Source organism: Curcuma longa, chromosome 5 (assembly GCF_044706935.1).
Source record: "Curcuma longa cultivar G26 ecotype Majalengka, Jawa Barat chromosome 5, ITB_CL_G26_1.1, whole genome shotgun sequence".
Classification (NCBI taxonomy): Eukaryota; Viridiplantae; Streptophyta; class Magnoliopsida; order Zingiberales; family Zingiberaceae; genus Curcuma; species Curcuma longa.
Genome location: NC_133865.1, coordinates 8285115 through 8310961, shown reverse-complemented (window position 1 = coordinate 8310961; position 25847 = coordinate 8285115). Strand labels below are relative to the sequence as shown.

General features: G+C 36.8%; 4 protein-coding genes across 6 annotated transcripts; 2 read left to right on the top strand and 2 right to left on the bottom strand.

Annotated features, from left to right (window-relative positions):
- Positions 1-207: 207 nt before the first annotated feature.
- On the top strand, positions 208-5734 carry LOC141829141 (serine/arginine-rich splicing factor SR34A-like). 3 transcript variants are annotated; one of them, XM_074716554.1, is made up of 14 exons: positions 209-280; positions 992-1225; positions 1377-1486; positions 1995-2060; positions 2148-2222; positions 2291-2399; positions 2479-2525; positions 2600-2657; positions 3519-3568; positions 3650-3706; positions 4292-4377; positions 4531-4617; positions 4719-4755; positions 5505-5734. In XM_074716554.1, the coding sequence occupies exons 3-13, from the start codon at positions 1400-1402 to the stop codon at positions 4744-4746; spliced, it is 750 nt and encodes a 249-aa protein (XP_074572655.1). In that variant the 5' UTR covers positions 209-280; positions 992-1225; positions 1377-1399; the 3' UTR covers positions 4747-4755; positions 5505-5734. The 3 variants fall into 3 exon arrangements, with proteins under 3 accessions (XP_074572652.1, XP_074572655.1, XP_074572653.1); XM_074716552.1 differs by lacking the exon at positions 209-280 and adding an exon at positions 619-870; XM_074716551.1 differs by lacking the exon at positions 992-1225 and having other exon boundaries at positions 208-280.
- Positions 5735-7481: 1747 nt separating this feature from the next.
- LOC141829470 (granule-bound starch synthase 1b, chloroplastic/amyloplastic-like) lies at positions 7482-10903 on the top strand. Its single transcript, XM_074716948.1, has 13 exons — positions 7482-7832; positions 7916-7996; positions 8096-8194; positions 8289-8378; positions 8825-8888; positions 8978-9078; positions 9174-9283; positions 9397-9640; positions 9711-9887; positions 9965-10156; positions 10311-10397; positions 10493-10621; positions 10725-10903. The coding sequence occupies exons 1-13, from the start codon at positions 7482-7484 to the stop codon at positions 10839-10841; spliced, it is 1842 nt and encodes a 613-aa protein (XP_074573049.1). The 3' UTR covers positions 10842-10903.
- Positions 10904-11257: 354 nt separating this feature from the next.
- On the bottom strand, positions 11258-12957 carry LOC141829527 (small ribosomal subunit protein uS10z/uS10x-like). Its single transcript, XM_074717017.1, has 3 exons — positions 12688-12957; positions 12489-12602; positions 11258-11598 (listed from the first exon to the last, which is right to left on the bottom strand). Exons 1-3 carry the CDS (start codon positions 12803-12805, stop codon positions 11456-11458), a joined length of 375 nt encoding a protein of 124 aa, XP_074573118.1. The 5' UTR covers positions 12806-12957; the 3' UTR covers positions 11258-11455.
- A 229-nt stretch (positions 12958-13186) lies between these two features.
- Positions 13187-24015, bottom strand: LOC141829172 (kinesin-like protein KIN-UB). The gene is made up of 19 exons (XM_074716588.1): positions 23628-24015; positions 21919-22019; positions 21664-21786; positions 20855-21040; positions 20476-20697; positions 20238-20403; positions 19689-19838; positions 19193-19281; positions 18833-19036; positions 17693-17824; positions 16805-16939; positions 16573-16704; positions 16273-16411; positions 16044-16136; positions 15787-15912; positions 15519-15644; positions 13968-14111; positions 13736-13864; positions 13187-13654 (listed from the first exon to the last, which is right to left on the bottom strand). The coding sequence occupies exons 1-19, from the start codon at positions 23818-23820 to the stop codon at positions 13494-13496; spliced, it is 2751 nt and encodes a 916-aa protein (XP_074572689.1). The 5' UTR covers positions 23821-24015; the 3' UTR covers positions 13187-13493.
- Between the last annotated feature and the right edge of the window lie 1832 nt (positions 24016-25847).

Here is a 25847-nt window from a genome sequence, read left to right as displayed (position 1 = left end):
TGCTATACTATCAAGCAACAAATAGATTTTCTGTATGCAAGCAAAAATAAATAAATTTTAAATGTTAAAAATAATAAATTTTTAGATAATTAAATGTATGTGCAAATTAAAAATAATATAATAATTCAGCACGTGCTTGTCACGCTCGCTCCATCCCTAGGTCGACGCCTGATACAAGTTACCCACGTCGCATCGGTATTTCGGTTGTGTTTGCTCGACGATTACGGTGGGAGCGATACGGGACGGAGCTTGTCGTGGAGGGTTCCTGCTTCCCCTCTCGGTTTGCCTTCTCCGGATGATAATTTTTCCTCCTTATTGTTTTTATTTATCTGCCGTTGTTCGCATGTGAATCGTCCTCCGCCAATTCTCGATCTGATCGCTGCGTCTCTAGGTTTCTCATGCACGCAGTGTCTGATATCATATTTGGAAGTCCAATTCTCCCACCTTACCTTTGCGCTGTCTCACAGGCACAGCACCCCCTCCACCGGCGATTGCTTTGGTGTTGCTTAATGTAGTTTTCTAAATTTTGTAATGATCCGTGAGAATCTTTGCCGATGGGGTTTATTATTGTGATTGAGTATGTTTCATCCCGCAACATCTTCCTTGGCTTCTTCTAGTAACTAACTGTATCTTTAGCTGAGTGTTTTTCCATGAAGAATTAGCTCAAATCCCTCTCTATTAACTTCTGCTAGCACATAGAGTTACTTGATTATGCATTTTCCTATATTTAGACTGCAACTAGCCATTTTACATTATTTGAATATTTTTGACCCTGTGTTTCCAGGAATTCAACATCCAGGATTATTGTTTTTTCATTGACAATATTATACCTACTATTGTGATGATAATCAAATCAGAGCTAGATTAAATGTTAGTTTACTTATTTCTGGTCTTAATATCTTCATTGTTTTTGAAGAAATCTTTATAGGTAAATGCATAAATATATTGCAAACACTTCTATGCCATGATACCCATATGTCCTTTATGATAGATCATTGGATGCTGGAAATAGGAGCTTTGGAGCTGTCAATAGTCCTAGAGAGGAGTGGGAGAAATCTATTTGGATTTTTTAGGACATTTGTGGGGTTCTTGCTTTCACAGAGGAGAACTGAAGTGGATGGTTTATCCAACATTTAATTTGCATTGGTTATTGCTGTTGAGCATTTTGGAGGGCTTGGGCAATGGAGCTTGTGGAGCACCATTCGCATCAAGAATTTCTTTCTTGGTTTGCTTCACAGTTTTGACCTTTTTCATCTTTAATTCAAAAGTCAAAAAGGGTCCTTATCAATTTGAATCAGCATCAATGGAAGTTAGGGATTACCCTGATGCAAGTTTCATTTTATGCCTTATTATATCTAAACTTTACTTTTTTATAGGGACTATATTTACAGTGGCAACCATGAGTTCTCGACTAAGTCGTACAATTTATGTGGGCAACCTCCCTATAGATATACGGGAATCAGAAGTTGAAGATTTGTTTCGCAAGGTTTCTATCTAAAGCCACTTTCTTCAGCTGTTAGATTTGTATCCTGTAATTTTTCTGATCAATGCTTGACCGTCTTAAAATCGATAATAATTCATCTATGCATTTCACTCCTCTAGTTGCTGCCTGAACTCCAAGCACATGCTTCCCACAAACTTATAGAGGATGGGTGACAAATGTATTCTTTAAATGTACCATAGGCATCATCTCCAGTCATTAATTCCCATATGGTGGCTCTTTGACAATGATATTTCTGATATTTTCTATCTACAGTATGTCCAATCTTGTCATTATACAATATACTGACACAATTTGGAGAAATATATCATTACGTCACATTGAGCTCTAGTTTTAGTACCAGAGGCATAGGATAGCAATTAGATATATTTGTGAGTTGAGTATTTTTAATGGCGTCAACATGCAGTCTTTCATCGTGTTGTTATTATGATTGTGTGTTTCTCAGAATTTAGAACTGCATTTCTTATAATATATCAATATAATCTCATTGTAGTATGGCCACATAGTGGAAATTCAATTGAAGAATCCACCTAGACCCCCTGGTTATTGTTTTGTTGAGGTAAATGTTTTTAACTGGGACTTTAATTACATTTCCCTTTTTTTTTTGCTTCCAAATTTAATGATTTAAATTTTTTTTTTTTTGTAGTTTGAAAGTTCGCGGGATGCAGAAGATGCAGTTAGGGGCCGAGATGGCTATGAGTTTGATGGACAACGTCTTAGGGTAATAAGCATTTATATTATGTGGCTATTGTGTATAATTACTTTGTTTTATTTCATTGTTCCATGAAGGTTGAGGTAGCCCATGGTGGTCGTGGGCAATCATTTCCAGTTGGACGAGGTAGTCGGCGTGGTGGGGGAGGAAACAAATTTGGAGCGTCACATCGTTCAGAATATCGAGGTGATTTCCACAATACCTAGATTTTTTGCTAGGTTTCTATTTGATGTATTACAAATTTGACATTTTTATACTTTTACAGTGATTGTTCGAGGGCTTCCATCTTCAGCTTCATGGCAGGATCTAAAGGTATGGAAATTTCCTGTATACACTTCAAACAATTGTTTACGTTTTTGTTGGCCTTTCAACTTTTGTCATCCCAGGATCACATGAGGAAGGCTGGAGATGTATGTTTTGCACAAATTTACCGTGATGGTGATGGTAGGCTCCAAAAATCTATGATGAACTCTCATCTATATGGTAGTTAGTACTTACAAAAATGTGAGAACAGTCAAGATCATGGTGTCTGTTGATATATACTTGTTATGCACATTATATACTTGTGCGCATTTCACAAACATTAGAAACTAGCCACTGGTTTCAATTTTGAGTGATAGCCATTTTTATTTGTTGATGTGAACTATTAAGCACTAGACAAATTTAATCTATGAACTATGAGTGTCATATCTAATAACACGAGATTTAAAAGACTTGACTATTACTAGATAGCAATGCAGATTTAGTTAGCATTTAGTGGGATAAATTTCATGTAGTTAACACCAGAAAAAGCGAGAAAATAGGTTAGGGTGGAATGAATGTGGTCTAAGACGACTGGTAGCTTCTATTGTTAGGCAATTTAAATTGATGAGTTGAATGTGTTAAAGACAAGGGAGGCTAAATATTACCAGTGATAATGCTGGACGATCAGTTTACAATTATAAATTTGTATGATATCCTGGTAAATGATGATTCATGTTTTGTTTGATTTTCTTTTTTTACATTTGATCAAGATGTCTTGTTTTACCAACTATACTTTAATTGAGCCAAAAAAAACTATCAACCTGTCATAGCATCACTTGTATACAGCATGATTAATCCTCACCTATAGTTTGAAAATATGGATGTTCTTGTGTGTATAATGATGCAATGCAGATAACTTGTTACATCAGAAGCATCCCTGATCAATCACCTCGCCCATAATCTGAAATACAAGCTGAAACACATACATACACCGTTATCTATAATTCAACAAGAATATGGAAAAATAAGACTTCTTTGTTAAAATTTTGAATTTTCCTCCAGGTGTTATGGGCTTGGTGGATTATACAAATTCTGAAGACATGAAATATGCTGTAAGAGCATTTCTTCTGCCTTTGCCATTCTCTTAAGAATACATTTGATGTATATTATTTACCTTTTTATGTCCTTGCCAGATACGTAAGCTTGATGACACTGAATTTAAAAATCCCTTCTCAAGGTCCTACATCCGGGTATGTTCTTTCAAAATGGCAGATGTTAATTACAGAATGAAGTCCTAATTGTATTGTAAGGTTTAAAGTATTGTTCCATGGCGAAGGTTTGGTCTCCAGTTAGAACGTACAACTTTGGTACAGTTCGATGTCGACACCTAGCACGCTTCATGCTAAGATTAATTCAAATGAGTCATCTTCACTTAGCTGTCTACTAGTTACCTCATTTGTCCATAAATATATCTTTTGGTTAGCTATTGGGAGTTGTACTTAGATTGATGTGACTGAAATTAGAAAAGGCACACAAAATATTGAGTCTGATACATCTCACTTTCTTCGACTTTGGTGCCCCTTTGTACACTAGTATTGGTGAACGGTTATGCTTCTTTCATCTCACTTTCTACTCTTCTCCTCCTCTTCGTGAATAGTGGACGAAACCAAAGGATGAATCTAGTGAAGAGTGTTATGGCCTCATTTGATTTGGGTATAACCTTAAGCTGACACAAACAAACAGCAAGAATGTGTTTGTTTGTCAAAATGTACAATTTTATCCAACACAAACAAACAGATCAAACATAATTTGATTGTTTTCCTCATTTTCTCCAGGTGAAAAGCTATGAGAGGAGTATGTCAAGGAGCCGAAGTCCAAGCAGAAGCCGTAGTAGAAGTAGAGGCCCTAGAAGGAGTCGGAGGTAAATTTATATACATTCATTAGTTGACTTGAAGCCTATTCCAGCTATTTTAATTATTATTATTTTTAGCTCTTTTTTTTTTTTTTTGTTGCTTTTTGGACCATTTATCCATCTCTCTTTACTATAAAACTTATTTCTAATTATTTTCTCCAGCAAATCATATGAAAGGGCCAAATCAAGATCACCATCTAAGCCTGAATCTCTGCGACCCAGGTCTCAGTCTCCAGCCAGATTGTCACGGTAGTTTTCTCCACAAGGGATAGCTCCTCATCTTTTTTATGTGAAAATTTGTCAACATCCTTGTTTCTTCAAATTAACTTTGGTGAATATTTTGCTTCCAGATCAAGGTCTAGGTCGAGATCCAGTTGATAATTCCAGGTGATTTTAAAAATCTCAATTCTTGCAAAGTAGTCGAACTATATGGAAAAGGATTTGTTAATTTCTGAGGAAAATAATGTGTGTTTTTGGCTTAAACTAAAGATTTTCCATGCAATCCTCTATTTACATGATAAATTCAACAAGTAAACAACTTGTAGTATGAATTGAAGTGTTGACTAAAGGAAGTTCATGTTCTCATTCAATTGACACATTGCAAGTCTAATGGTATGCCTAGCTTATGGAAATAACTATTTTATTCTTTATGAATTCCTATGAAGTAAATATTTCTATATTTGGTTGCAAAACTAAACTTAAAATATTAGCTCCCATGAAATTGTGATTCTCTATTCATAACGAATATCTGTTCAAATAATTATTCCATGTCAATTACATTCTTTAAATAATATCTATTCTTATTCTATCCAACCATTTAAAAAATAAGAATATATATTATGAATGCGGGTGGGTGGATCTATCAGGTTACTAGGCAATCAGGTAGATTTAGTGTTCAGGCATACCAATGGAGTTGGATGGGTTGATCGGGTTAGATCGACCATTTGATCCCATTGGGCCAGGTTGGTTGGGTCAGTCAACACAAATCGGTTGAATGAGAAGTAGCTAATCAGACGGGTCAGGTCTGGATATCTACACATTGCATTTAATTTATTTTAAAAAATACTTGGTAAACCTATGCTTTTATGTGCTTCTCATTCCCTGATTTTTCCAATAGTTTTTATTATTTTTTGCAGGTCTGCACCTCTTCAAGATTACAGGCTATCTGTATCTCTAAATTATGCAAACTACTGTGTTGCTTTCGCGTTATCTGTATTCTCTAAATTCTGCAAACTACGGCCGTTGCTTCCGTGTTATCTGTATTCTTTAAATTCTGCAAACCACTGAATTGCTTCAGACAATGAGCGAATTTTATCTAGTACATTCAACTCTTGTTTGGTCAATCTAGTTACTTGAATTCGACTTCTATTTGTCGTTTACTCTTTAAAACTGTGGATCAAACAATTATCAACTGTTTTGTGTGGAATTATCGACGGTTTTTAATTTCTAAATGATTAATTAATTAGCATTAACATTATGAGCAACCATTGATAGACCTTGCTGGGGATGATTTGAAATTGTAGTGAATTTGAATGTGCATCTTCATTCTGTAGTTTTTTTCTTCTTCTTTATCATGTCTCTTCGTCTCCTGTGTTATTTGATGTGATCATGATTTCATGGCTTCTAAAATCCATCGTTTTTTTAATAACCTATTTCAAATATATATATATATATATATATATATATATAGTCCATCAAATTTTTTTGTGCTCCCGGGGAATAAATTCCTGCTCTCTTTTTTAATTACGAAATTACCATTTGTTCTCAAATTTATGATGAAACTCGTTAGAACACCATTATAATGAGAAAAAAAATGAGGATATTTCTTTTCTTCTCGTCTCTGATCGTGAATAACAAGAGTAACAAGATCATCTGTGCGAAGAGAATAAGCTGATTATCTCCTCTTATCTTACTCATGCTCATTCTACACTTGTACCCATTGTCTTCCCTTCTCCTTCACATTACTCTTCACTTCGTTGTAGACTCTACACTCAAAAGTGTATAAGATGACGAGCAGTAGATCTCTTTACTTGTTTGCATGGGATACATATCAATATTATCATTGTAATTTCAGCTATTTTATCAAAAGTGTATAATATTGAGATTTTTTTTTCTGTCTTATATTGTTTCAGAAAAATTGCAACTAATTTTCTTTCTTTGACAAAACAACAATCTGTTTTATTTTTTAAAAAAATAAAGGAAATGTAAAACCAGAAAGTAAAACATCAAATAGTCGACTACGAACGACGAGCACATTTGTAGTTCCTCGTCGTTGAAGAGCCAAAAGTAACGTCCGCAGGATGACGTGGCGGAATCTGCTGCTCTACGTGGCGTCGCATGTTCGAACAGTGCGCTCCGTTGTTCGCCCGGGACCACTCGGGGGATCTGACTGAAGGCAGTTATCAACTACCCACTCACACGCCGCCAGGTGTCGCCTCGCATTCCCTCCCCACACTCCGCAAAACAGAATTCGCGGCTATAAGAACCGCTCCAACCTCGTTATCTTCCTCACTCTCATTTCCATCGCGAACGAACGAGCCATCTCATCCTCGCTCTGTCTCCGCCTTCGATCGAAGAGAATCGCCGGTGAGTGCAGTTGATTTCTTTCTCCTCTGCAATCTGAAACTTAGAGCATTTCTTTCGTAGATCTTTTCTGTTTGGAAACTTATTTTCTGCTCCATTCTAATTGGTGGAAAATTTCTCGAGGAGGAGCGATTCTAGTTCAAGTTCTTGAACTAAATCCTTGTGATTAATGGCGCTTTCTCCTGCCTCTCCGATCTGTAACTAGCTACCTTAGGTTTTTGAAGGAAAACCTTGCGATTAATGGTGCTTCCTCTCGAACAGTGTGTTTCCTTCCTTCTCTCTGATCTAAAACTGGACCATCGTTGTTCTTTTCTTCTGATCTGTGGAAGTCTTCTCGAGGTCCGAGAATCCCTCTGGCTTCTAACGTTTGATCTCAGTTAACATGGTTGCGAATTTGCGATCGTTCTTTCGGGGACATATTGGTTTTTGGAATTTTCAAAGCTTTCCAGTGATTTGAGCTAACTTGATATGCTTTTCGTTCTATTAAGTTCTTGAACATGCATCCATTTTATTGCAGCGAGGATACCCCCATGGCTACTGTGACTGCATCACACTTCATTGCTACAACCCCATGTGTCAGCTACAATGGAGCTGGTGTTTCTGAGGCTTTGGCCTTCCCAATCAGAAAGATCCCCTATCTGAGTAACCATGCCAGTAGTTTTGGAGGACTGAGATCTTGGAACCGGATGGATTCACGTTCGATGCAATGCGCAAAGGCAACACCTAGTCAAGCTAGGAAGGGGATCCGACATGTTGGTTTAAGACACTCTGTTGTCTGTGCAAGTGGAATGAACTTGATCTTTGTTGGTGCTGAGGTGGCTCCGTGGAGCAAAACCGGAGGGCTCGGTGATGTTCTTGGAGGACTGCCACCAGCCATGGCGGTAATCTTTATATGCTTTCTTTCTTTGTGCCTAAGTCATCCTTGCAACAAATTGACCAATGCTTTTTAGCTTTTTATTCGCAGGCAAACGGACACAGGGTGATGACTGTGGCTCCGCGATATGACCAATACAAAGATGCGTGGGATACGAGTGTCTCAGTCGAGGTATCATACTACCTTGTTAAACTTAGATGGATTGTTCGGATTACATTTTCTTTCTTCAATTTCTCTGAACTCCCGTTAAATCATGGTCCCTGCATGCAGTTGAAAGTTGGTGATAGAATTGAAACTGTTCGCTTCTTCCACTGCTACAAAAGAGGAGTTGATCGGGTGTTTGTGGATCACCCTTTCTTCCTTGAGAAGGTTTTCTTACATGACCATGATTTTTTTTGTTGTCAAGTTCCTCCAATTAATAATAAACTGGCACCAAGCGTTACTGCAAATCTGCATTCTGAAGGTTTTCGGAAAAACCGGAGGAAAGATATACGGTCCTGACACAGGAACTGATTATGAAGATAACCAGCTAAGATTCAGCCTTCTGTGTCTAGTAAGTCTTCTTTATAGATGTAAGGAGCAGACTTCTTTATATACTTCACTAGGAATAGATTTCTGCAATTTCTCTCTTAAAGCACGATTGCTATTTGGTGAGAAATTGCTCCCGCTGAGTTCTTTTTGTGTGCCAATCTCTGAAAGATACCAATTACTAATCTGACCTAGACTAGCATGCAGAATTAGCTTCTGGTGATATGTAACCGATAAGTAATTTCAGAACCCTTTAGTTATATGAAAGTGCAAAAATATTCTTTCCGCTAGGGGATATTAAGTGTACACTTTCCCATTCATTGATCTTTATCTTTTATTTAGCATAAAATTTTTGCTAATTGGCTTATGTATTTCATGTTCGAGTCGTTTCTGCTTATGGAAGATTTCTTAAGTTCAGTTCAAATTTCTTGGTATTAAGATTCTCACAAAGGTGTGGATTGACTCTTCCAGGCAGCTCTGGAAGCTCCAAGAGTTCTGAATCTCAACAGCAGCAAATATTTTTCTGGACCATATGGTGTTTGTTATTACTTTCTGCCAATGAGCTTTTTCAATTGATGATACCTACCAATTGTTTTGATCTTTGACAATCACTTATTCATCCAGGGGAGGATGTTGTTTTCATTGCTAATGATTGGCACACTGCTCCGTTACCCTGCTACTTAAAAACCTTGTATCAAGCCAACGGAGTCTACAAGAATGCTAAAGTAAGTCTGGCAAGAACTCCCATTTTGTTCTTGCTTTTCAAAGCGTTGACTGATATAGGTGACTGATTGTTTGGCAATTCTTTTCTTGGTTTCAGGTTGCTTTTTGCATTCATAATATTGCATATCAAGGTCGGTTTGCCTTGGCAGATTTTTCACTACTCAATCTCCCTGAAACATTTGAATCTTCTTTTAATTTCATCGACGGGTATGTTCCTTGATCATGCACCATTATTTATTAATCTCGATCGAGTTGTAAGCCATAACCATGTGGCTTCAGTTTTTTGCGAATGGAGAAAATCAGAAATATTTGCTTTGCAGCTATAGCAAACCTGTGAAAGGGAGGAAAATTAACTGGATGAAGGCTGGAATTATAGAATCAACTCGAGTGTTGACTGTGAGCCCATACTATGCCCAGGAGCTTGTTTCAGGGATCGAAAAGGGAGTCGAGTTGGACAATGAACTGCGCATGAAAACCATCTATGGGATTGTTAACGGAATGGACATCAATGAGTGGAATCCGTTGACAGACAAATACATATCAGTAAACTACAACGCAGAGACGGTGCGTCAATGTCTTTATTTTTTCTACTTTATTTTTTGCTTCCTTATGAAGCTCACAATTGATGTTTCAGGTAATAGAGGCAAAACCTCTCAACAAGGAGGCTTTGCAAGCCAAGGTTGGACTACCTGTCAGAAAAGAAACCCCCGTGATAGCCTTCATTGGAAGACTAGAAGAACAGAAGGGTTCAGACATTTTAGCGGAAGCAATTCCAGAGTTTATTAGCGAGGATGTTCAAGTGATAGTGCTCGTAAGAAGGCTCTGTTTACTTTTCTCTCTACTACATACACAATTAGAAATCACCATGCTAATTGCGAATGATCATAGGGTACGGGTAAAAAGAAGTTAGAGCGTCAACTTGCATTGCTGGAGGACAAGTTTCCAGACAAATTCAGAGCACATCTGAAGTTCGATGTTCCTTTGGCTCATGGAATCATGGCAGGTGCTGACATGCTTATTGTTCCAAGTAGATTTGAACCATGCGGTCTCATTCAGCTCCAGAGCATGAGATATGGAATTGTATGTTGCCTCTTATTATTCACCATTAATCTTCAGTAAAACTCAAATCTTTGAACTTGAGAATCTCAAAAGTGAACTGAGAGAAATTATTTTATGTATGGTACCCTAAAAGAGTAAGTATTTGACATTCGACCCTTTTTGAAATTCGATGCAGCCTCCCATATGTACCACCACTGGCGGACTTGTTGACACGGTAAAGGAAGGCATCACTGGTTTCCATATGGGTCCCTTCAATGTAGAGGTAAGAACACGCTTCCTAATAGTAGATGCATCACAAATCACAATATATATTAGATGCATCAACAAGATTCTGATAAGCTCTGCTACCTTGTTCAGTGCGATGTCGTGGATAAATCAGATGTGGAAAAGATTGTAAAAACAGTGAAGAGGGCCCTCAAAGTATACGGAACGCCAGCATTTGCGGAGATGATACAGAACTGCATGGCTCAAGATCTCTCCTGGAAGGTACATCTTCTAATCGTCAATCCCAACTGTTCATTTATTGTCGAAGGCCTGCCTATTAAAGGTTCCTAAACGTTTTGGGTATCCTCAACATCCCTTTTGGCAGGGCCCGGCAAAGGAGTGGGAGAAGTTCCTTCTGAGCCTTGGTGTTGAAGGTAGTGAAGCTGGAATAGATGGGGAGGAAATAGCTCCTCTTGCCAAGGAGAACGTAGCTACTCCATGAAACTGATCGGGCTAGGTGCTCCTGTCGTCCACCGATCCATCATAATGCACCAACGGCTGTTGCTTAACGTGAGTTGTTGGTATGCTAATTCAAGTGTTGAGAAAAGTAGCACCTTGATTTACTGATGCAATTCTAATTAGAAGTGTACAGTGAACTGGTGAATCCTATTGAAGTTTACAGAATAACAGAATGAAAAACCTTACCCTTTATCTTCTCTGGTGACCAACACTCTAAACGTGCAAATATACGTAACAAATTAGATAACCTGCGAACCAACTGGAAGTTGTACTTAAGGATTTAATATGGTATCCAAATTGCGATTACCTTTATTTGAAAAAACACGCAACTATATCAAACTTTACTAGACAACACTTATGTTTGCTGTGCAATGGAAATTTAGTACACCATCAGAACCATGAATGAAAATCTACGCATCATTTGAATCAAGCATTCAAGTTGGTGCGATCAAAATAACTCTAAAAGAAAGAAATGAAGCTCCTGAACTACAGATTGTGGCATAATAATCTAGTCGACAGATGGTATTCTTATAAGAGCCAATTTATAGTAAATAAGAGAAGCCAAATGGCCTTGAAACTGGATTTAACAGAATAGGCTTATGATTCTGCAATTGTCACTTCAACTTCAACACCAGGCTCAATTGTAATGGAGGTGATCTGCTTCACTACCTCAGGAGAGCTGTGAAGATCAATTACCCTCTTGTGTACCCGGAGCTCAAATCGATCCCATGTATTGGTTCCTAGAATAATGAGTTCCTGGTCAAGCACCTCTTCCAAAAGGCAAGAGTTTTATGAAAAATTGCAGAAAAAGCAAACAACAAAATGCATTGGTTACTAATAATGAAACTAGGATAGTAAATTTGTTTGTGATTGATCATCGTATTCACAATCATATAGTAAGATTGGAGACTCAGACAGGAAGTTGAAAAATCACAAGATAACATGATTAAAATGCATGTGTCATCATTCAAGTTGGACAGCAGTTTTTAGCCTGACTCAATCCATCTGTTACAGGTATATCCCCTAAGCTATCCTAACGACATTCTGGTGAAATAAGGATCATGTCCACGAAACTTCATGACCAAACAGTCAAGACAAAAATAGCAAACAAATTGATGAAGAAAATTCAAATATGAACCTAAACCAACACTTCAATATAAGTTTTAGAGAGCTTGATTTTTGTGTAGAAAACATGGAGCCAAAAAAAAATTATTGTCATTGTCTGCATAGTCAACTCTGAAAAAAAAATTGATACACTTTTTCCTTTTCAGAAATACCATCCATAGGAAGAACATCTAACTAGACAGAATTTCCATGATAAGTACGAAGATAATTAAATCTAAGGTGACTCAATATTACTGTTGAAAATTGTTAAGAAGTCTTGCTGATTTCTAGGGTAAAGTGGTCATGTTTTCCTACAAATCTCTTATGGAAAAAGAAAAATTAAAATTTCGTATTTGAAAGAAATGAGAACTATAGATATATGCATTCTTCATTCATTCAAATAAAAGCTGATGAGAATACAAGTCTTCTTAACCAATATCAGAATACTGTATCATCATAGTCACACAGAGACAAATACGCTATAAATGATTAGGGCGAACTCGAACCAGAAGAGAGGTTGCAGTACCTTCACCACATGGAGATTTCCGGGTGGTAATGTGAAGCACCTTGGTGGGCATCCTCACAGGCCCCTTAACAGTCAGCGCCTTGTCCTTCGCGCCCTTTACCAGATCCGCACACACTAAAGCATCGAACTCGATCAAAAAATGGCAAAACAAACACCAAAAGAAGAGTGCACGGACGTAACCGAGATCACAAAGCCTCACCTTTCTCCAGATTCTTGACGTTCTTGGAGGAGAGAGTGATCCGGATCCGGTTCAGCTCCTCACGGGGCTCCTCCAGCCCTATCTTAGTTGGCTTCGCTGCTGCGTACGCTGCCGCCATTGCTTCGAATCTGAACTAGTCGATCGACAAAGTGGTCGGAGGAACCGAAGGAGCCGATGGACTAGAAATTAAATGAGAAATCAAACAGTTCACGAGGAAATGATCGAATCTCCAACACCGCCCTTGCACTGGCTGCCACGCGCGTCGAAGAAGCAAAAGAGGGAGGTATTAGGGTTTCGGTCTCTTCGGCTACGGATATATAGTTGTATGGACCGATCCGAACCAGGCCTTAACGGCGGCCCATTTACGCCTTTAGAATTGGGCCTCACCCAGCCCATTACAGTTTCTAGGATTTCTTTACTTGGGCAACATTAGAAGTTGAGAGTAATAATAATAATAATAATAACTGTTAATCGCATTCTCTATTTACTACAGGTGCATATTTAAGATACAAGTGATTGATTGATGCTCGCTCAAGTGATAAATTAAATTAATCTTCAGTGATGAATCGGAAAACTATTTACAATGTCGATGGACTTGTAATTCTGTTTTGTTCCCCAAAGATAAGAATTTTGCTGTCTCCACTGAAAACTCGAAGTAGCCATTCTTGATGCCTTGTCGCATAGTTTCCCCAGCAGCTGAGCTGCTGATGCTTGTTTGTTGCTACTCACAATCGATCCAACAATCGCAACACCTGATCAACACACAGCCACGCATTATGCAGCAGGGACTTTCATGGATCGGAGTCTTAAAATTCAATACACAGTCGCCTCAGCTCGGATTGAAATATGGGGCTTGAAATGAGAGTCCTGTGGGCGAGCAGCCGAATATCTTCTCGCGAGCAGTCGCGAGATATACGGACGAGCTCCCACAATGCTCCCTCGCTGATCATGTCCTTTCCATTGATTTCTGCATTGCAAAGTTCAGGGAAAACGACGGTAAGGTTTCGCGTTACCGCTGGTGTTTTAGGAAATATATGTTGAAGCTTACCATGTTGAGCCAAGTGGCATAACGCGAGCTCGATGTGGCGTCTTATAGGCGAAGCTTCATGATTGGCATTTTTCACAATCCAAGGGAGAGCTCCATCCTCTATCAAAAGAGATACACCTGCCTTGTTGCCTGAAGAAAGGGAATGAACATGAAGTGTGAGTGATCGTTATGCAAAGCGACTATGTGTACAAACTAAATTTGGAGAGCAATAATCAAGTAACATGTTTTTCACCTTGAGAAGAAGCTCTAGACTCGCACTTCGCGAAGTTGGCAATGCCTCGAGCAACTTGTGCAAGAACATCAGGGTGTCCACATCTAACCATACCTAGTAAAGCTTTGATGCCACCTTCCCTACTAAGCCTTTTTTGTAGCTTATCTGCAGGAAACAATAAGAATCTCATTTATCAACATCCGCTTGATCCGATATATAGCAATGGCTAGCTAAAAAGATCAGCGACTAGTTGTGGAGAAGTGTCATAAGATGTTGATAGAAAAAAGTAGTAGTTTTTATGATTGTTTGAGTTCCAGAGAGAACAAAATTAGAAGAGAAAATAGTTTGTATTTGCTCAGATGAGACCCCTGTTGTATTTGATCATGATTGTTGAGAACCAAATGAATATTTTGTGATAATCATCATAGGTACCCACAGTGTAATTATTTATTAATTTCCAGGTAAATTACAACAAAAGTATCAATTCTTAAAGAGACAGTACAAATTTGAGAAAAAAAATTGAAGGAAAAAATCTATATGTATGGAAGAAACATTGCATTATTCGTGAACATTCGGGGTGAGCAAACAATAGAGTAATTATCATCTTGTTATCTTCAGTGGATTAACTATATAAAGTGGAAGTACAAGAAGATGACAGTTCAGATGAATGTTCCAAGTGAAATTAAAAGAGTTCCAAGAGGATTACTTGTACCCTTTGACAATGCATTCAGTTTGACACTCTAGAGGCAGAAAATAGGATATTTAAGAAAGGTACTATAATATCCTGTTTCTTAAGTACAATTCTACAAATATATTTAAGATCCTAATTGACATTAACAATAGATACAACCTAACACTAGATTCCCACTAATAAGGATATGAAAAGAGAAAAAAATATATATAACATTTATGTAATGAGGATTGTAAATGAATAAAATGTTTGTTAACAAGCTTGATAAGAACCAATTTATGTTTGTTTGATGTTAATAAAATATAAAATAAACTAGCTTGAAGAATAGCAAGCTTGATTAATCATTTGTTCATGAACAAAGCTCTTGAAAAACCCATTAAATAATTTGTTTACAAACTTAAACAAGGCTCCCTTATGATTGATTACTTTAGTTTTTCATTTGATTGTATAATATATATTACATGGATACATAATGATGTTAGTTATATTTATTCTTTATGATATCTTACAAATTTTATAGTTTTAATCATCTATATTATGTTAAAATGAGAAAACAATATTAGTTTCATTCTTTGGACAAGGTTTTAGTATTACTGATATTATATTTCTTTGGACAACCTTGTCTCTAGTTGAGCATGGTAAAAGCTCCAGCTCAGCTCAAGTTCGACAAGATTTCTAATACACAAGTTGGATATTATTTTTTTAAGCATACTAAGATAGCAAGCAGGTTTGAACGCAATCAAATGTGACTTGGCTTAGAAAAGCGTGCTCTGTTATCATGCATGGTAAATCCAACTTCCAACTACAAGCCGACGTTGAAGTAGGGTGGGTTGTAGCATTAGCAGCTTGAACAAGGATATTAAAAAAGGGTTCAGTCTTACCATTCCCACATAAATTAGCAATGGCTCCAGCAACCATTCTCAGTGTCTGGGGATCCTCAGCATCAGCAGAAGTCACAGATAACAAGCCAATGCCGCCTTGAGCCATAATAAGCTCTTGGTTGGTTTCTGTGGTGATAAAATGAGTAGAGAGCAGAAATTAGAAAATCAGAAAAGGAGTCAGTGCTTAAGAGCGATAAGCTTATGGTTCTTGTCGGTACAGAAGCAAGAATGCATGACAATGCATAGGAGAAATATATAATATACTTGCCATTCATTGCGAGGTTAGCAATTGCACCAGCTGCTACCCTACGTATAGTTTCATCCTCTGAGCTTCTTAGAAGCATTAGTAATGATGTAAGCCCACCAGCCTCTACAATCTTCTCTTGGTTTGCTTCTGGTAACAAGACATATTAACATTATACAACAAATAATTAGTATGCAAAAAATTATATAATAAATGCCATGGTGCGCTCATAGTAAAAGAATCAGACTGTAGACGGCAAAGATGCGCAAGTTAAAGGCCACCTTCAGCTGCTAGATTTGCTACAACTTTCACCGCGTGAACTCGAACATCAAGATCTTCAGATTCAAGCAATGACAGTATCTTGTGCAAACCCACTGACAAAGGAAGAACCATTTTAAAAATTTTCCAAAATCAAACTCAATAAATTTTCAGTAACCATCAATATCACCAAGTTGTATAATTTATCGGTAAATTTTAACGGATGATTCATTGAAAGATCTGAACTAACACCTTGCTCAAATAGTTTAGCAATTGAAGCCTTAGGTCCATATGCTGAATCTCTAAGCTGAGAATGTCTAGCTTGAGAAACAAGGGAGTCAAATCCTGTTGATAAGTTTGAGGGCACACCTCTGTCAAGGCTTCTCTTAGTCTAAATCAGAAATAAACTCAATCAGATAATAAACTCATTCAAGCTGGATATATATATATATATATATATATATATACATTCAAAATAAATTTAGCATGATTGCAGAGGAAATTGCAGGCATGCACAAGATGATAGCATAGAAATAATTTTTAGTCATGTACCTCGTCAGCCTGGAAACTTAATTGCAATAACTGACTTTTCAGCATTGCTATATCTTCTTCAAGTTTCTGCTTCTGACTAGCTTCACTCTCCAGCATCTTGCGAAGCTTCAAAATTTCAGCATTTCCAACTTCCTGACACCAAAAAAGTATAGATCACAGAGAATATGAGCCAATGTCAGTCAGATTCTAGATACTGATAGGCATTCCGAATTATATCCAAAGTATCACATACCTCTAAATGTTTCCAATGTGATACTTCACTTTTAAGTTTGTTAACTTCATCCTCAATAGACTGTCGCAACAACTTATCATTCTGATGTAGCTGTCTAACCTCGCTAACATCATCTGAGGTACATATTGATGGAGCCTTTGTGCCAGAAATTAGTCATTTGGAATTGTTAGACAATCCAGAAAAGCAGAAAAGCAAATATGCATTTCATCAAAGATAAATCACACAACCGGCAATCTGAAAGTTTTGCTAAATGTTTGAAGTGTGTATGAAAGGTATTGTGCGGAAAGCCATCAATGCGTTAGCATTTCAGTAATTTACTGTGGCATGTTTAGCTTCATATTGCTCTGTACAATTGGTACATCTACTTAACTATGTCAAGATTGGCACATCTACTTTCTTAACTATGCTGTGCATCCAAGGACGTTACCAAAAAAAGGCATTTGCATTCTACAATTGGTGATGACTGATGAAATCAGATAACATGAATAGGCATCTGAAAAGGAAAAATTCTACAGTAGCCTAAAAAAACAGTGAAGATCCAACAAATAAAGTTAGCACAAATAGAAAACTTCTGCAAGAGAGTAATTTGAATTATACATATTAAGAAGTTCTAATGGTCATTAGTTACTTTATTTTATGTATGAATATTGCATCTCCATAGCATTATATGGGCATGAAAGCCAACAGAGTTTGCTTTCTTTAATGCTAGTATTCTGCATAAGAATCCACAGAAAGAAAATGCAATCACAACTATATTTGTGCCATATCCATCTAGCAGATTATTTATTCATATATGTTCATCTATAAATTATCTGATATCTCATGACAAGGCCTAGAAGCAAGGAAATAGTATCCTGAAATATTCTATGGACAGACATCAGTATATACCTCTATACTATGTGCCTTTTCAAGACAAAGATTCTGATGTTCTATTCGAGCTTTCTCAACATCACATTTCCACTTCTCCTCGAGCTTCTTTATTGAGCCCAAATAATCTTCTTGGTACTTCAGTCTTTCATTCTATGTAAAAAGGGAGGAAATTAAACTAATCAATGAGATGTACTGACTAAACCACATTCAATAATAAGGTTAAAGCTGGAGCCAGCAATTGGTATCAAACAAATTATAACAGATTCCAGATACAAAAACTAGCTGCTATATGAGATCAAATCAGACAATGGCCAAGCACACAGGTAAGAATGAGGCTATAATAATCTAGTCCAAGCTTTCAATTCCAATGAAAATGGATCTTTCTGTAGGGAAACATGATTTCTAGTTATTAACATTTACAATTCTCATGTTGATGTTACCCTGAATATGGTAAAACTTCAACATGGAGGCATGGACCTAAACAACATTTTTGGACTTGCTAAATGAGTGCACAATATGATTAGACGAAGATGGTCAAGAACTGAAGATCACTCAACATGGAGGCATTGACATAAATCTCGACAACGAGGCATGAACATAAAATTCATTTTTAAGCTTGACTTACCCAAATAATTGCACAATATGACTCACTGAAGATGTAGAGGAACAGATGATCACTCAAAATCAAGGTTCGCCGGGAGAGAGAGAGAGAGAGAGAGAGAGAGAGAGAGAGAGGAGAGCTGATTGAAGCAATACTACTAAAGCTGGTGATTACTAGATAATTAACATAGGAAAGTCACAAATTATATTGTAGTTACATACAGCAGCTTGCTATCTTGTGGGAATTGACACAACTCCATCTTAAACTTCACATTCTTTGTATTATTTTTGATGAGTAGAAAATTGTGTACCAAAAATGCATATTATATTGTATCTCAAAGCAAGAAGAGTTAGTGTCAGGAGCATATGGAACCCCCATGTGCATTCTATGAATTTTGAAATGAATAGAGGAGCTACACCTTTAGATATTGATGCAGTGAAGTACAGGAGAATATTAGTTTAGATGTAATCAGAATTTGTTAAATCATACATGCAAACAATTTAAGAAACTTCAAGAAATTGCCCATAAATGAGATGAAGAACTAAATTTAAACACACCTCAAGAGAATCTATGTAGCTTCTTTCAGCTTCAGCAATTCGGCTCTCTGATTCCATTTTAATTATCTCAATTTCATCTTCAAAATCTTTCCGTTGCCTTTCATTTTCCGCAATTAATTTATCAAGCTCAATGTCAAGCCTCCTGCATAAACTTTTATAATCAAATTCCTCCTTTAGTTTGACCATGTTCTCTACCTTCATTGCCTGCAATTCACAAATTCAATTAAAAATGCCTCTTAGAGTGAGGCACTCTGTGCAAGTTACTATGCCGATCTTAGATAGAAAACATCAGACAAGCAAAAAGGGCATGAAAACTAATTTATTTAAGGACAGGGGAAAATCAATATAGAATAACCATACCCTCTGTCCAAACATTATGGTGCTTGCAGTCTCTCCTCTATGGCGAGGTGATGGGCCAATTGTGATCACCAATGAAGTTCTTGCACTGCCTGTAAAATATTTGCATTTAATAAAACATTAGCACAAAGATAGAGCTACCTGTGTCAGGCAAAGAATATTTGAAGATTCACATATGATTTAACTGAAACTATGGGAGATTAAGACACAGATGTAAATAAACATCGGAGCCCATAAATCAAGCATGCAATCAAAACAGTATACAAATAAAAAGGGCATAGTAATTTAAATCAAGAAGCAGAGATTAGGCAAGATTCAGTTTGAAATTCTCCAATTTTACCTATCAGACTTTTTTTCATGATTTTTCAAATGCAACCATGGCAGTGTTCATAAAAACTATTCATTAAGTCAAATCATCAGAGTTACAGGATCATCCAAGTGTAAATTTCAGGAATATAATTAACAAGTAAATGATAATCCAAGAGGTTCCACATCATACCTCCAAATGAATCTCGAAGGAGTCTTGTTAGCTTTGAATCGTGAACTGGAACATGAGGACTATTTTCAGCAAGTGCATTGATGCATTTACCTAAAGCACTCAGTGATAGATTTATTGACTTTGCCTCTTCTAGAGTATGTCCCTCACTTCCTATAAGCAATAGTAGTGCAGAAAAGCATTAGATATGTTCTATAAAGTCCATTACCATATAGAAGAGTATATGTTCTTTATAGCTACAAGAAGTCCAATCAGTCAGATAAAGATAATTATGTAAAAATTGTACAGAATATATATGCACTTTCTGTCTGATAGAAGAAAGAAATAAATTTGAGTGAAGGTCTTCGTATCATCATTGCAAAGGGCATAATAGAACATGATTCAGGATATAAAAGTTCAGACTTCTGGAGGGTGTAAATGTTGCACATTAGCGAGGGAAATCCTATGCATTTCATTTTTTATGTTTTATTCTTGGTCGATAAGAAAGGCAAATCCTACAAGACTTTTGCAACTAAATTTTGGCCAAATCTCTGGATATAAATGCACAAGTACCTGATTTATCAATCCTTTCAGAACCAGCAAGATCCACAACAACTAATTTACTTTTTCTAACAATTGGCGGCCTGAAGGATGAGACCAAATTGGAGGACATGCTATGTTCACCATGAAAATTTTGGTCAGCATCAAGTCTTCCTTTCACTGACCTTTTGACATGTACCTATGATGATACAGCAATAGTTATTTTCAAAGTTCAGGTTATCACAAAAAAATTGATAATTTTTTTGCTCACAATCAGAATAGCATGGCTCCTAGATGATTCTGTGTTGAGCTTTGTATTTGCAGCAAAACGGTGTGCTTCTCCTACTCTTAGGAGCTCCATAAAGCTTTTTTGATTTCTAACTTCTACACTCGTTGCACCCGGTAGTGAAACATCCCCAGTCTTTGGGTCTTCTACAATGTTAATATTGTCATTTGCAGGAGCGAGAAGATCTTGTATGCTTTCCATATAAAGCTATATAAAAAAAATTCCAAATGTTAGTCCACAATAACTATTCTAAAGCATATATCCTAGTAAGCTGGCAGATTACATATCAAGTACTATCAATTCAGATGCTTTATAAGTCAAATTAATGGCATAGAGGATTATCACATTTTAAACAGCAACAAACCTGCAAATATGATACTGAAACAGAATCAATCTCTGGAGATGTATCTGCAAGAATGTCTTCAATTGCACGGACCATGATGCCTCGAGCAGCTGTATCTTCTTCTCCAAGTCTTCCAAGAGTAAAAGTCTTGCCAGTGCCTGTCTGTCCATAGGCCATAACTGTTCCATTATACCCTTCCAGAACACTCTGCAAAAGAAACTCTTTGCCAGTGGTTGCAAAACCAGAATAACATTGAAGGTAATGATAACGAACTCTATAATGCCAGAATTGGAATCCAATAGGACCACAACAATGACTTCATCAAGCCAGAACAAGAAGCAAAAGTACAATAGACTGATATTTTGGGATAAAGATCAAAGAGACTCAAATTTGCCAGCCTAAGAATGGGGAGATTAAATGGGAAATAATAGATTCAAAAATTAAATAATTACTTGAACAATCTCAGGGCAATTTAAAATGAATATTTAATCATTTGTTTTTAACATCTTCAAAGAGTAATGTGAACATCTAAAAATATAACTGTAGTATCAAGTAAGTATTATTATGTAAAGCTGTCTGTAAGGACACAGATGTGTATGCATCGCATGGAGAAAGGAAATTTTGGCTGTGCACAAGAAAAAAATTGTCAAAGAATTAGAAAGTGACATAAAACTTTGAGACAATAAACACATCTACAAATAGAGAAATAAATTTGATAGTTTGCCATTGAGCTTGCACTAATAAGTTGTATACAGGTTGAAGGGGGATTTAAAATAGCAAACAAGGGTAATTGGAATCAAGTTATGAATGTGCATCATGCATTCATATACCTCTACAACTGGTTTTGCAACAACTTCATATACACGTTTTTGTGAGGCAGATTCTGTCAGCACCTCATCAAACTCATAAGTTTCTGAATCCCAGTTATTCTTACGAAGCTTTAACCTTTTGAGCTGAAACCCATCGTTAATGTTGATTAATAGCACTGTTAGTAAACTTCAAATTTTGCACTGAAGCAGTCAAACTTATATCTCAGACTGCTGAAGATATAAAATTCTTTTATTGAACATAAAGCAGACAAGAACCTCTGGCTGCAACTCCACACAGTCAGCAAAATCAGCATCTGCTATCATCTCCTCTGCATTTTGAGGCCGAAGTCTTACAGCCACACGAACTCTTCCAGGAACTATGAATTGTGAAGGGCATGGAAGACTATTAAGTCTCGAAATATGAGAATGATCCAAAAAGAACCAACATTGAAAAAGTTTACCAATTACTTAGTGGCAAATTGGCAAGTAAGAACAAGAACATTACACTATTATTCTAGGGCCGTTCTTCTACTCAGGCATACAACAAATATGATATTAAGTGAGGATCATGTTTGTTTCATGTTGTGCTATACAATGCGCCTACACAACCTAATGACTAATCCAGACTAGTATGCTTACCAACAATAATTAATAAGTTGAAATATTTGAAGCAAACCATTCTTCGAACAGATGCCCCTCTTTCTACTTAGGACAAACACACACACACATCATTCGAAGAGGCATGCTGGCAATAAAATTATCTTGTGGAGTATATTGTCATCAATTCTACTTTTATGTGAAATATTACCTTTAGAAAACTTTCTTAATACTTGGTGTAAATTTTTAAACTTCAAACGAGCAATTAAAGAGCCATTATTTCTGAACTACATGAAAAGTTTCAACATGCAAGAAAAGGAACCTAATAGTCTTATGCAAAGAATGCGAAAACACTAAATCAGAACAATCCATTTCAGAATAATAGGAACAGGAGATAAATTAAAGAAGAGCATCGAGTAGAAATGACAAAAAGGGAACAAACATAAAAACAGAAGAGAGAACAAGAAAAAAAATGTGAGTCAGTTTCCTCAGGTCATCAAGGATTTTAAGGATTAATTCAGCTCAAACTAGAATGTGATGCTAGTTCACTTACCTCCTCCCATTTCGCACAGAACCTAGAAAAAAAGTCCAATCTCTACCCATCTAGGAAATTGATCAAACAGCTGGGGGTAATTATTCTTTTGGGTCATCACTTTCCGAGACACTTCCTCCATAACTGCAGCATAACTACCCTGAAACTTCTTTAACACTCTAAAAATTTAACTTCCATCGGGAAGCGGCTTCATAAAGTTCTACAAATAGAAATGTAACTGATTGGCCAGTTATAAAAGTTTAATAGCGTCTGTAATTTTCTTGAATCAATTAACTTCTGGTAGGATATCTCTCAAAATCATACGCCCTAGGCAAGTCATTTCCTTTATTAAGTTATAGAAGGGATGCCCATGCTTCATACCTACTACACTCAGTTGCACATCAGACACGATCATAAAAACTCTGCGACAGTGTTTTCACCAGCATTTTCCCCGACTTAATTGTTTCAGATGTCTCACACACTTGTAAGCTATCTTAAACCAATCATACAATCCCATCCTCATCTCTAATCTCCACGCTACGATCACTGCAAAGTTGATAGTGTAACATCAATTTCAGTGCAGCATTGCATTTTTCAAGTACATTCATCTCAAGTACCAGCCCAGAGCGCAGCAAACTAATAGACAGCTTAGATAATGATATTTTGCTATTTTTAGGGTAAACAAAAACAAAAAGGGATAAACCCACAAAACAGAATCACGCATTCCACTAGAGATAAAAACAGAAAACGCATTCAAGTCCTGAGATCCAATTAGCCCGCAGATCGGCGCAGAATGCTGGCGATCTAGACCAGATCCACGCGGAGTAGAGAGGAAGGGGGGAAGAAGGACACGAACCTCCGGGATCTCCACCAACCCTGCTGGCCGAAGGAGCCATAGAAACGCCGCGGCGGGAGGCGGCGGCGGCGGCAGCTGAAGGCCTGGACTTGGCAGAAGGCTTGGGCGTGGCGTAGCCAGCGGAGGACGGCGGCAATCGGTCGAGCTTGGAGGCCACCTTGACGCCTCCATTCCGGTGGCTCCCCGATGCCATACCCCCTTGAAAAAATAACAAAAAACCAGAAATGTAGCCCCTTTCCCCCTTTCGCCTGCGCCGGCCCCGGCTTTGCTACTTCGATAGCACAGCAAAACGCTTCTCCCTGCTCGATCGTGACGCAGAGAGGAGACTGGAGACGAGATGGAAGAAGGAAGGACAAGGAGCCGATTGCAGATGAAGGATGCAAAAAACAGTGAGAGACGGCGAAGAGTTCGAATCAAACGAAGTAGGAAGGCAGTAAAAGGGAATCGCAGTTGCCGTCCGCTGGCTGGAGATGGGTCAATGTGGTTGGGCAGCAGCACCGGGGGCCACTAACGAGAGACAGAGAAGGATGAAGTGTTGGTGCACATCGGGTGAACAGCTTTCGGGTAAGGGAAGATAATAGCTTTTGTTCTTGGTGGTATTATTTTAATTATTTTTAATTTATTTTACAGTTCTTTTCTTGAATTTTTCGGCTTTTTTCTCTGATCCATCGTACCTTTTGTGTTAGATACTAACTTTTGCCTCCAAAATTACTCAAACAAAAATTAAATTACGACAAAATATTTGAAATTGTGACAATTTTTTATTAGGAATGAGTTTAAATTATGCTAATAAATGTTATACAAAATTAATTCAAATCAATTAAATGATTATTTTTATATCATAAATAATCAATTATATTATGTCTACATCGCTCCTGATATTATGATATATAATGTGAATCTGATTAAGAAATAGCTACCTACTACATGCGCATTTCAAACGTCATAAATAGCGACAAATAGCTACTTATGACGTAATAAATAAATTGAAAATTCCTCTTATATTGTATTTTTACAATTTATCAATAATTATTTCTCACTGAGCTACTAATAAATTGAAACTGTTAGAATTTTTATATGAAAGTTATTTTCTTTTCCTCAATAAAAGAAAAAGTTTGTAAATTTTATAAATTTTGATATTTTACTATTTCATTTATTATGATAAAAATAAATCCGAAAATGGTCAAATATCATATTTATATATATTTTAATTACAATGGAATAAAAAATGTAATTGGTTTCTTTAATTAATTTATTATAACGCGGGCTACTCACTTCCCTCACGACGTTATCAACGAAATGATATACGTACCCACGGATACCTACCCAAGTACACCAACCAGATTCCTCGATAAAATGAAAGCATAATCACGGCCACAATCGCTGGGCCCCGCTCTCTCTTTCCAATAAGAGAACCTCATTAATTCATTTTTGGTGGGCAAAAGCAAGCCCAAACACCATGCGGCCGTTACATGGGTTGTCGGTGAAATAATGGTAATAATAATAATTTCTGACAAAATACATGCTTTAACATTAATCCAATTTCATCATGTTCACTTTATATTTAAAAACAAATAAAAAATTACGAAAGATAATTTTACATTTTTCTTCTTTTATTCCTGAAATCTCCTTTTTTATTGTAAAACAAAAAAAAAATAAGAACATTTTCAAGAACTAATCATTTGTTTGGCAATTGGCGCTATCAAATCTTGCAAGATTTAGATCGATTGATAAAACTTGTTGGTGAATTAAGTGATGCCTTGTGATGGCTACTCGCTGCCTACAATCTCTGATAATGACTTAACACATCTACGCTTTGAAGAAAAGTTGTGTGATAGTCAACAACTCTACAACTTTTTGATTCAATCATTTTTGTTTTATTAAAGGGATGATCAATTGGATTCCAATCACACAGACGAGCTCTTCACAAGATCTGTCGATATAATTTTTAAAATATCGATCAACTCTTCGCTTTAAATTGTATGGAAACATTAACAACATTTTGAGAGGGGATAAATAGACTTAAATATTTTTTTTATGTACTATAATTGATGAGAAGGTAAGTAGAAGTCTTCTATGTGGCATAACTTTGATCCGGTCAATATAGAATCCATGTAATACCTTCTTGATTTGATCAACATAAGTTCCGCGGGGTATACCTTTGACTTCATTAATATAGACTAGAGTTGTAAAGTTAAGTGTCGGACTCAACGAGAGCTC

Excerpts from the sequence above, each read along its gene's own strand:
- LOC141829141 (XM_074716551.1), top strand. The coding sequence starts at position 1,400 with ATGAGTTCTCGACTAAGTCGTACAATTTATGTGGGCAACCTCCCTATA. Across the intron at positions 4,378-4,530 it reads GGCCCTAGAAGGAGTCGGAG|CAAATCATATGAAAGGGCCA; the intron begins GTAAATTTATAT and ends TATTTTCTCCAG. Across the intron at positions 4,618-4,718 it reads TCTCCAGCCAGATTGTCACG|ATCAAGGTCTAGGTCGAGAT; the intron begins GTAGTTTTCTCC and ends TTTTGCTTCCAG.
- LOC141829470 (XM_074716948.1), top strand. The coding sequence starts at position 7,482 with ATGGCTACTGTGACTGCATCACACTTCATTGCTACAACCCCATGTGTC. Across the intron at positions 8,379-8,824 it reads GATTCAGCCTTCTGTGTCTA|GCAGCTCTGGAAGCTCCAAG; the intron begins GTAAGTCTTCTT and ends TGACTCTTCCAG. Across the intron at positions 9,079-9,173 it reads GAGTCTACAAGAATGCTAAA|GTTGCTTTTTGCATTCATAA; the intron begins GTAAGTCTGGCA and ends TCTTGGTTTCAG.
- LOC141829527 (XM_074717017.1), bottom strand. The coding sequence starts at position 12,805 with ATGGCGGCAGCGTACGCAGCAGCGAAGCCAACTAAGATAGGGCTGGAG. Across the intron at positions 12,603-12,687 it reads CGTCAAGAATCTGGAGAAAG|TGTGTGCGGATCTGGTAAAG; the intron begins GTGAGGCTTTGT and ends TCGATGCTTTAG. Across the intron at positions 11,599-12,488 it reads GAAATCTCCATGTGGTGAAG|GAACCAATACATGGGATCGA; the intron begins GTACTGCAACCT and ends TCATTATTCTAG.
- LOC141829172 (XM_074716588.1), bottom strand. The coding sequence starts at position 23,820 with ATGGCATCGGGGAGCCACCGGAATGGAGGCGTCAAGGTGGCCTCCAAG. Across the intron at positions 20,698-20,854 it reads TTTCAGTATCATATTTGCAG|CTTTATATGGAAAGCATACA; the intron begins GTTTGTTGCTGT and ends TTTTTTATATAG. Across the intron at positions 16,137-16,272 it reads TGCTAAACTATTTGAGCAAG|TGGGTTTGCACAAGATACTG; the intron begins GTGTTAGTTCAG and ends TTCCTTTGTCAG.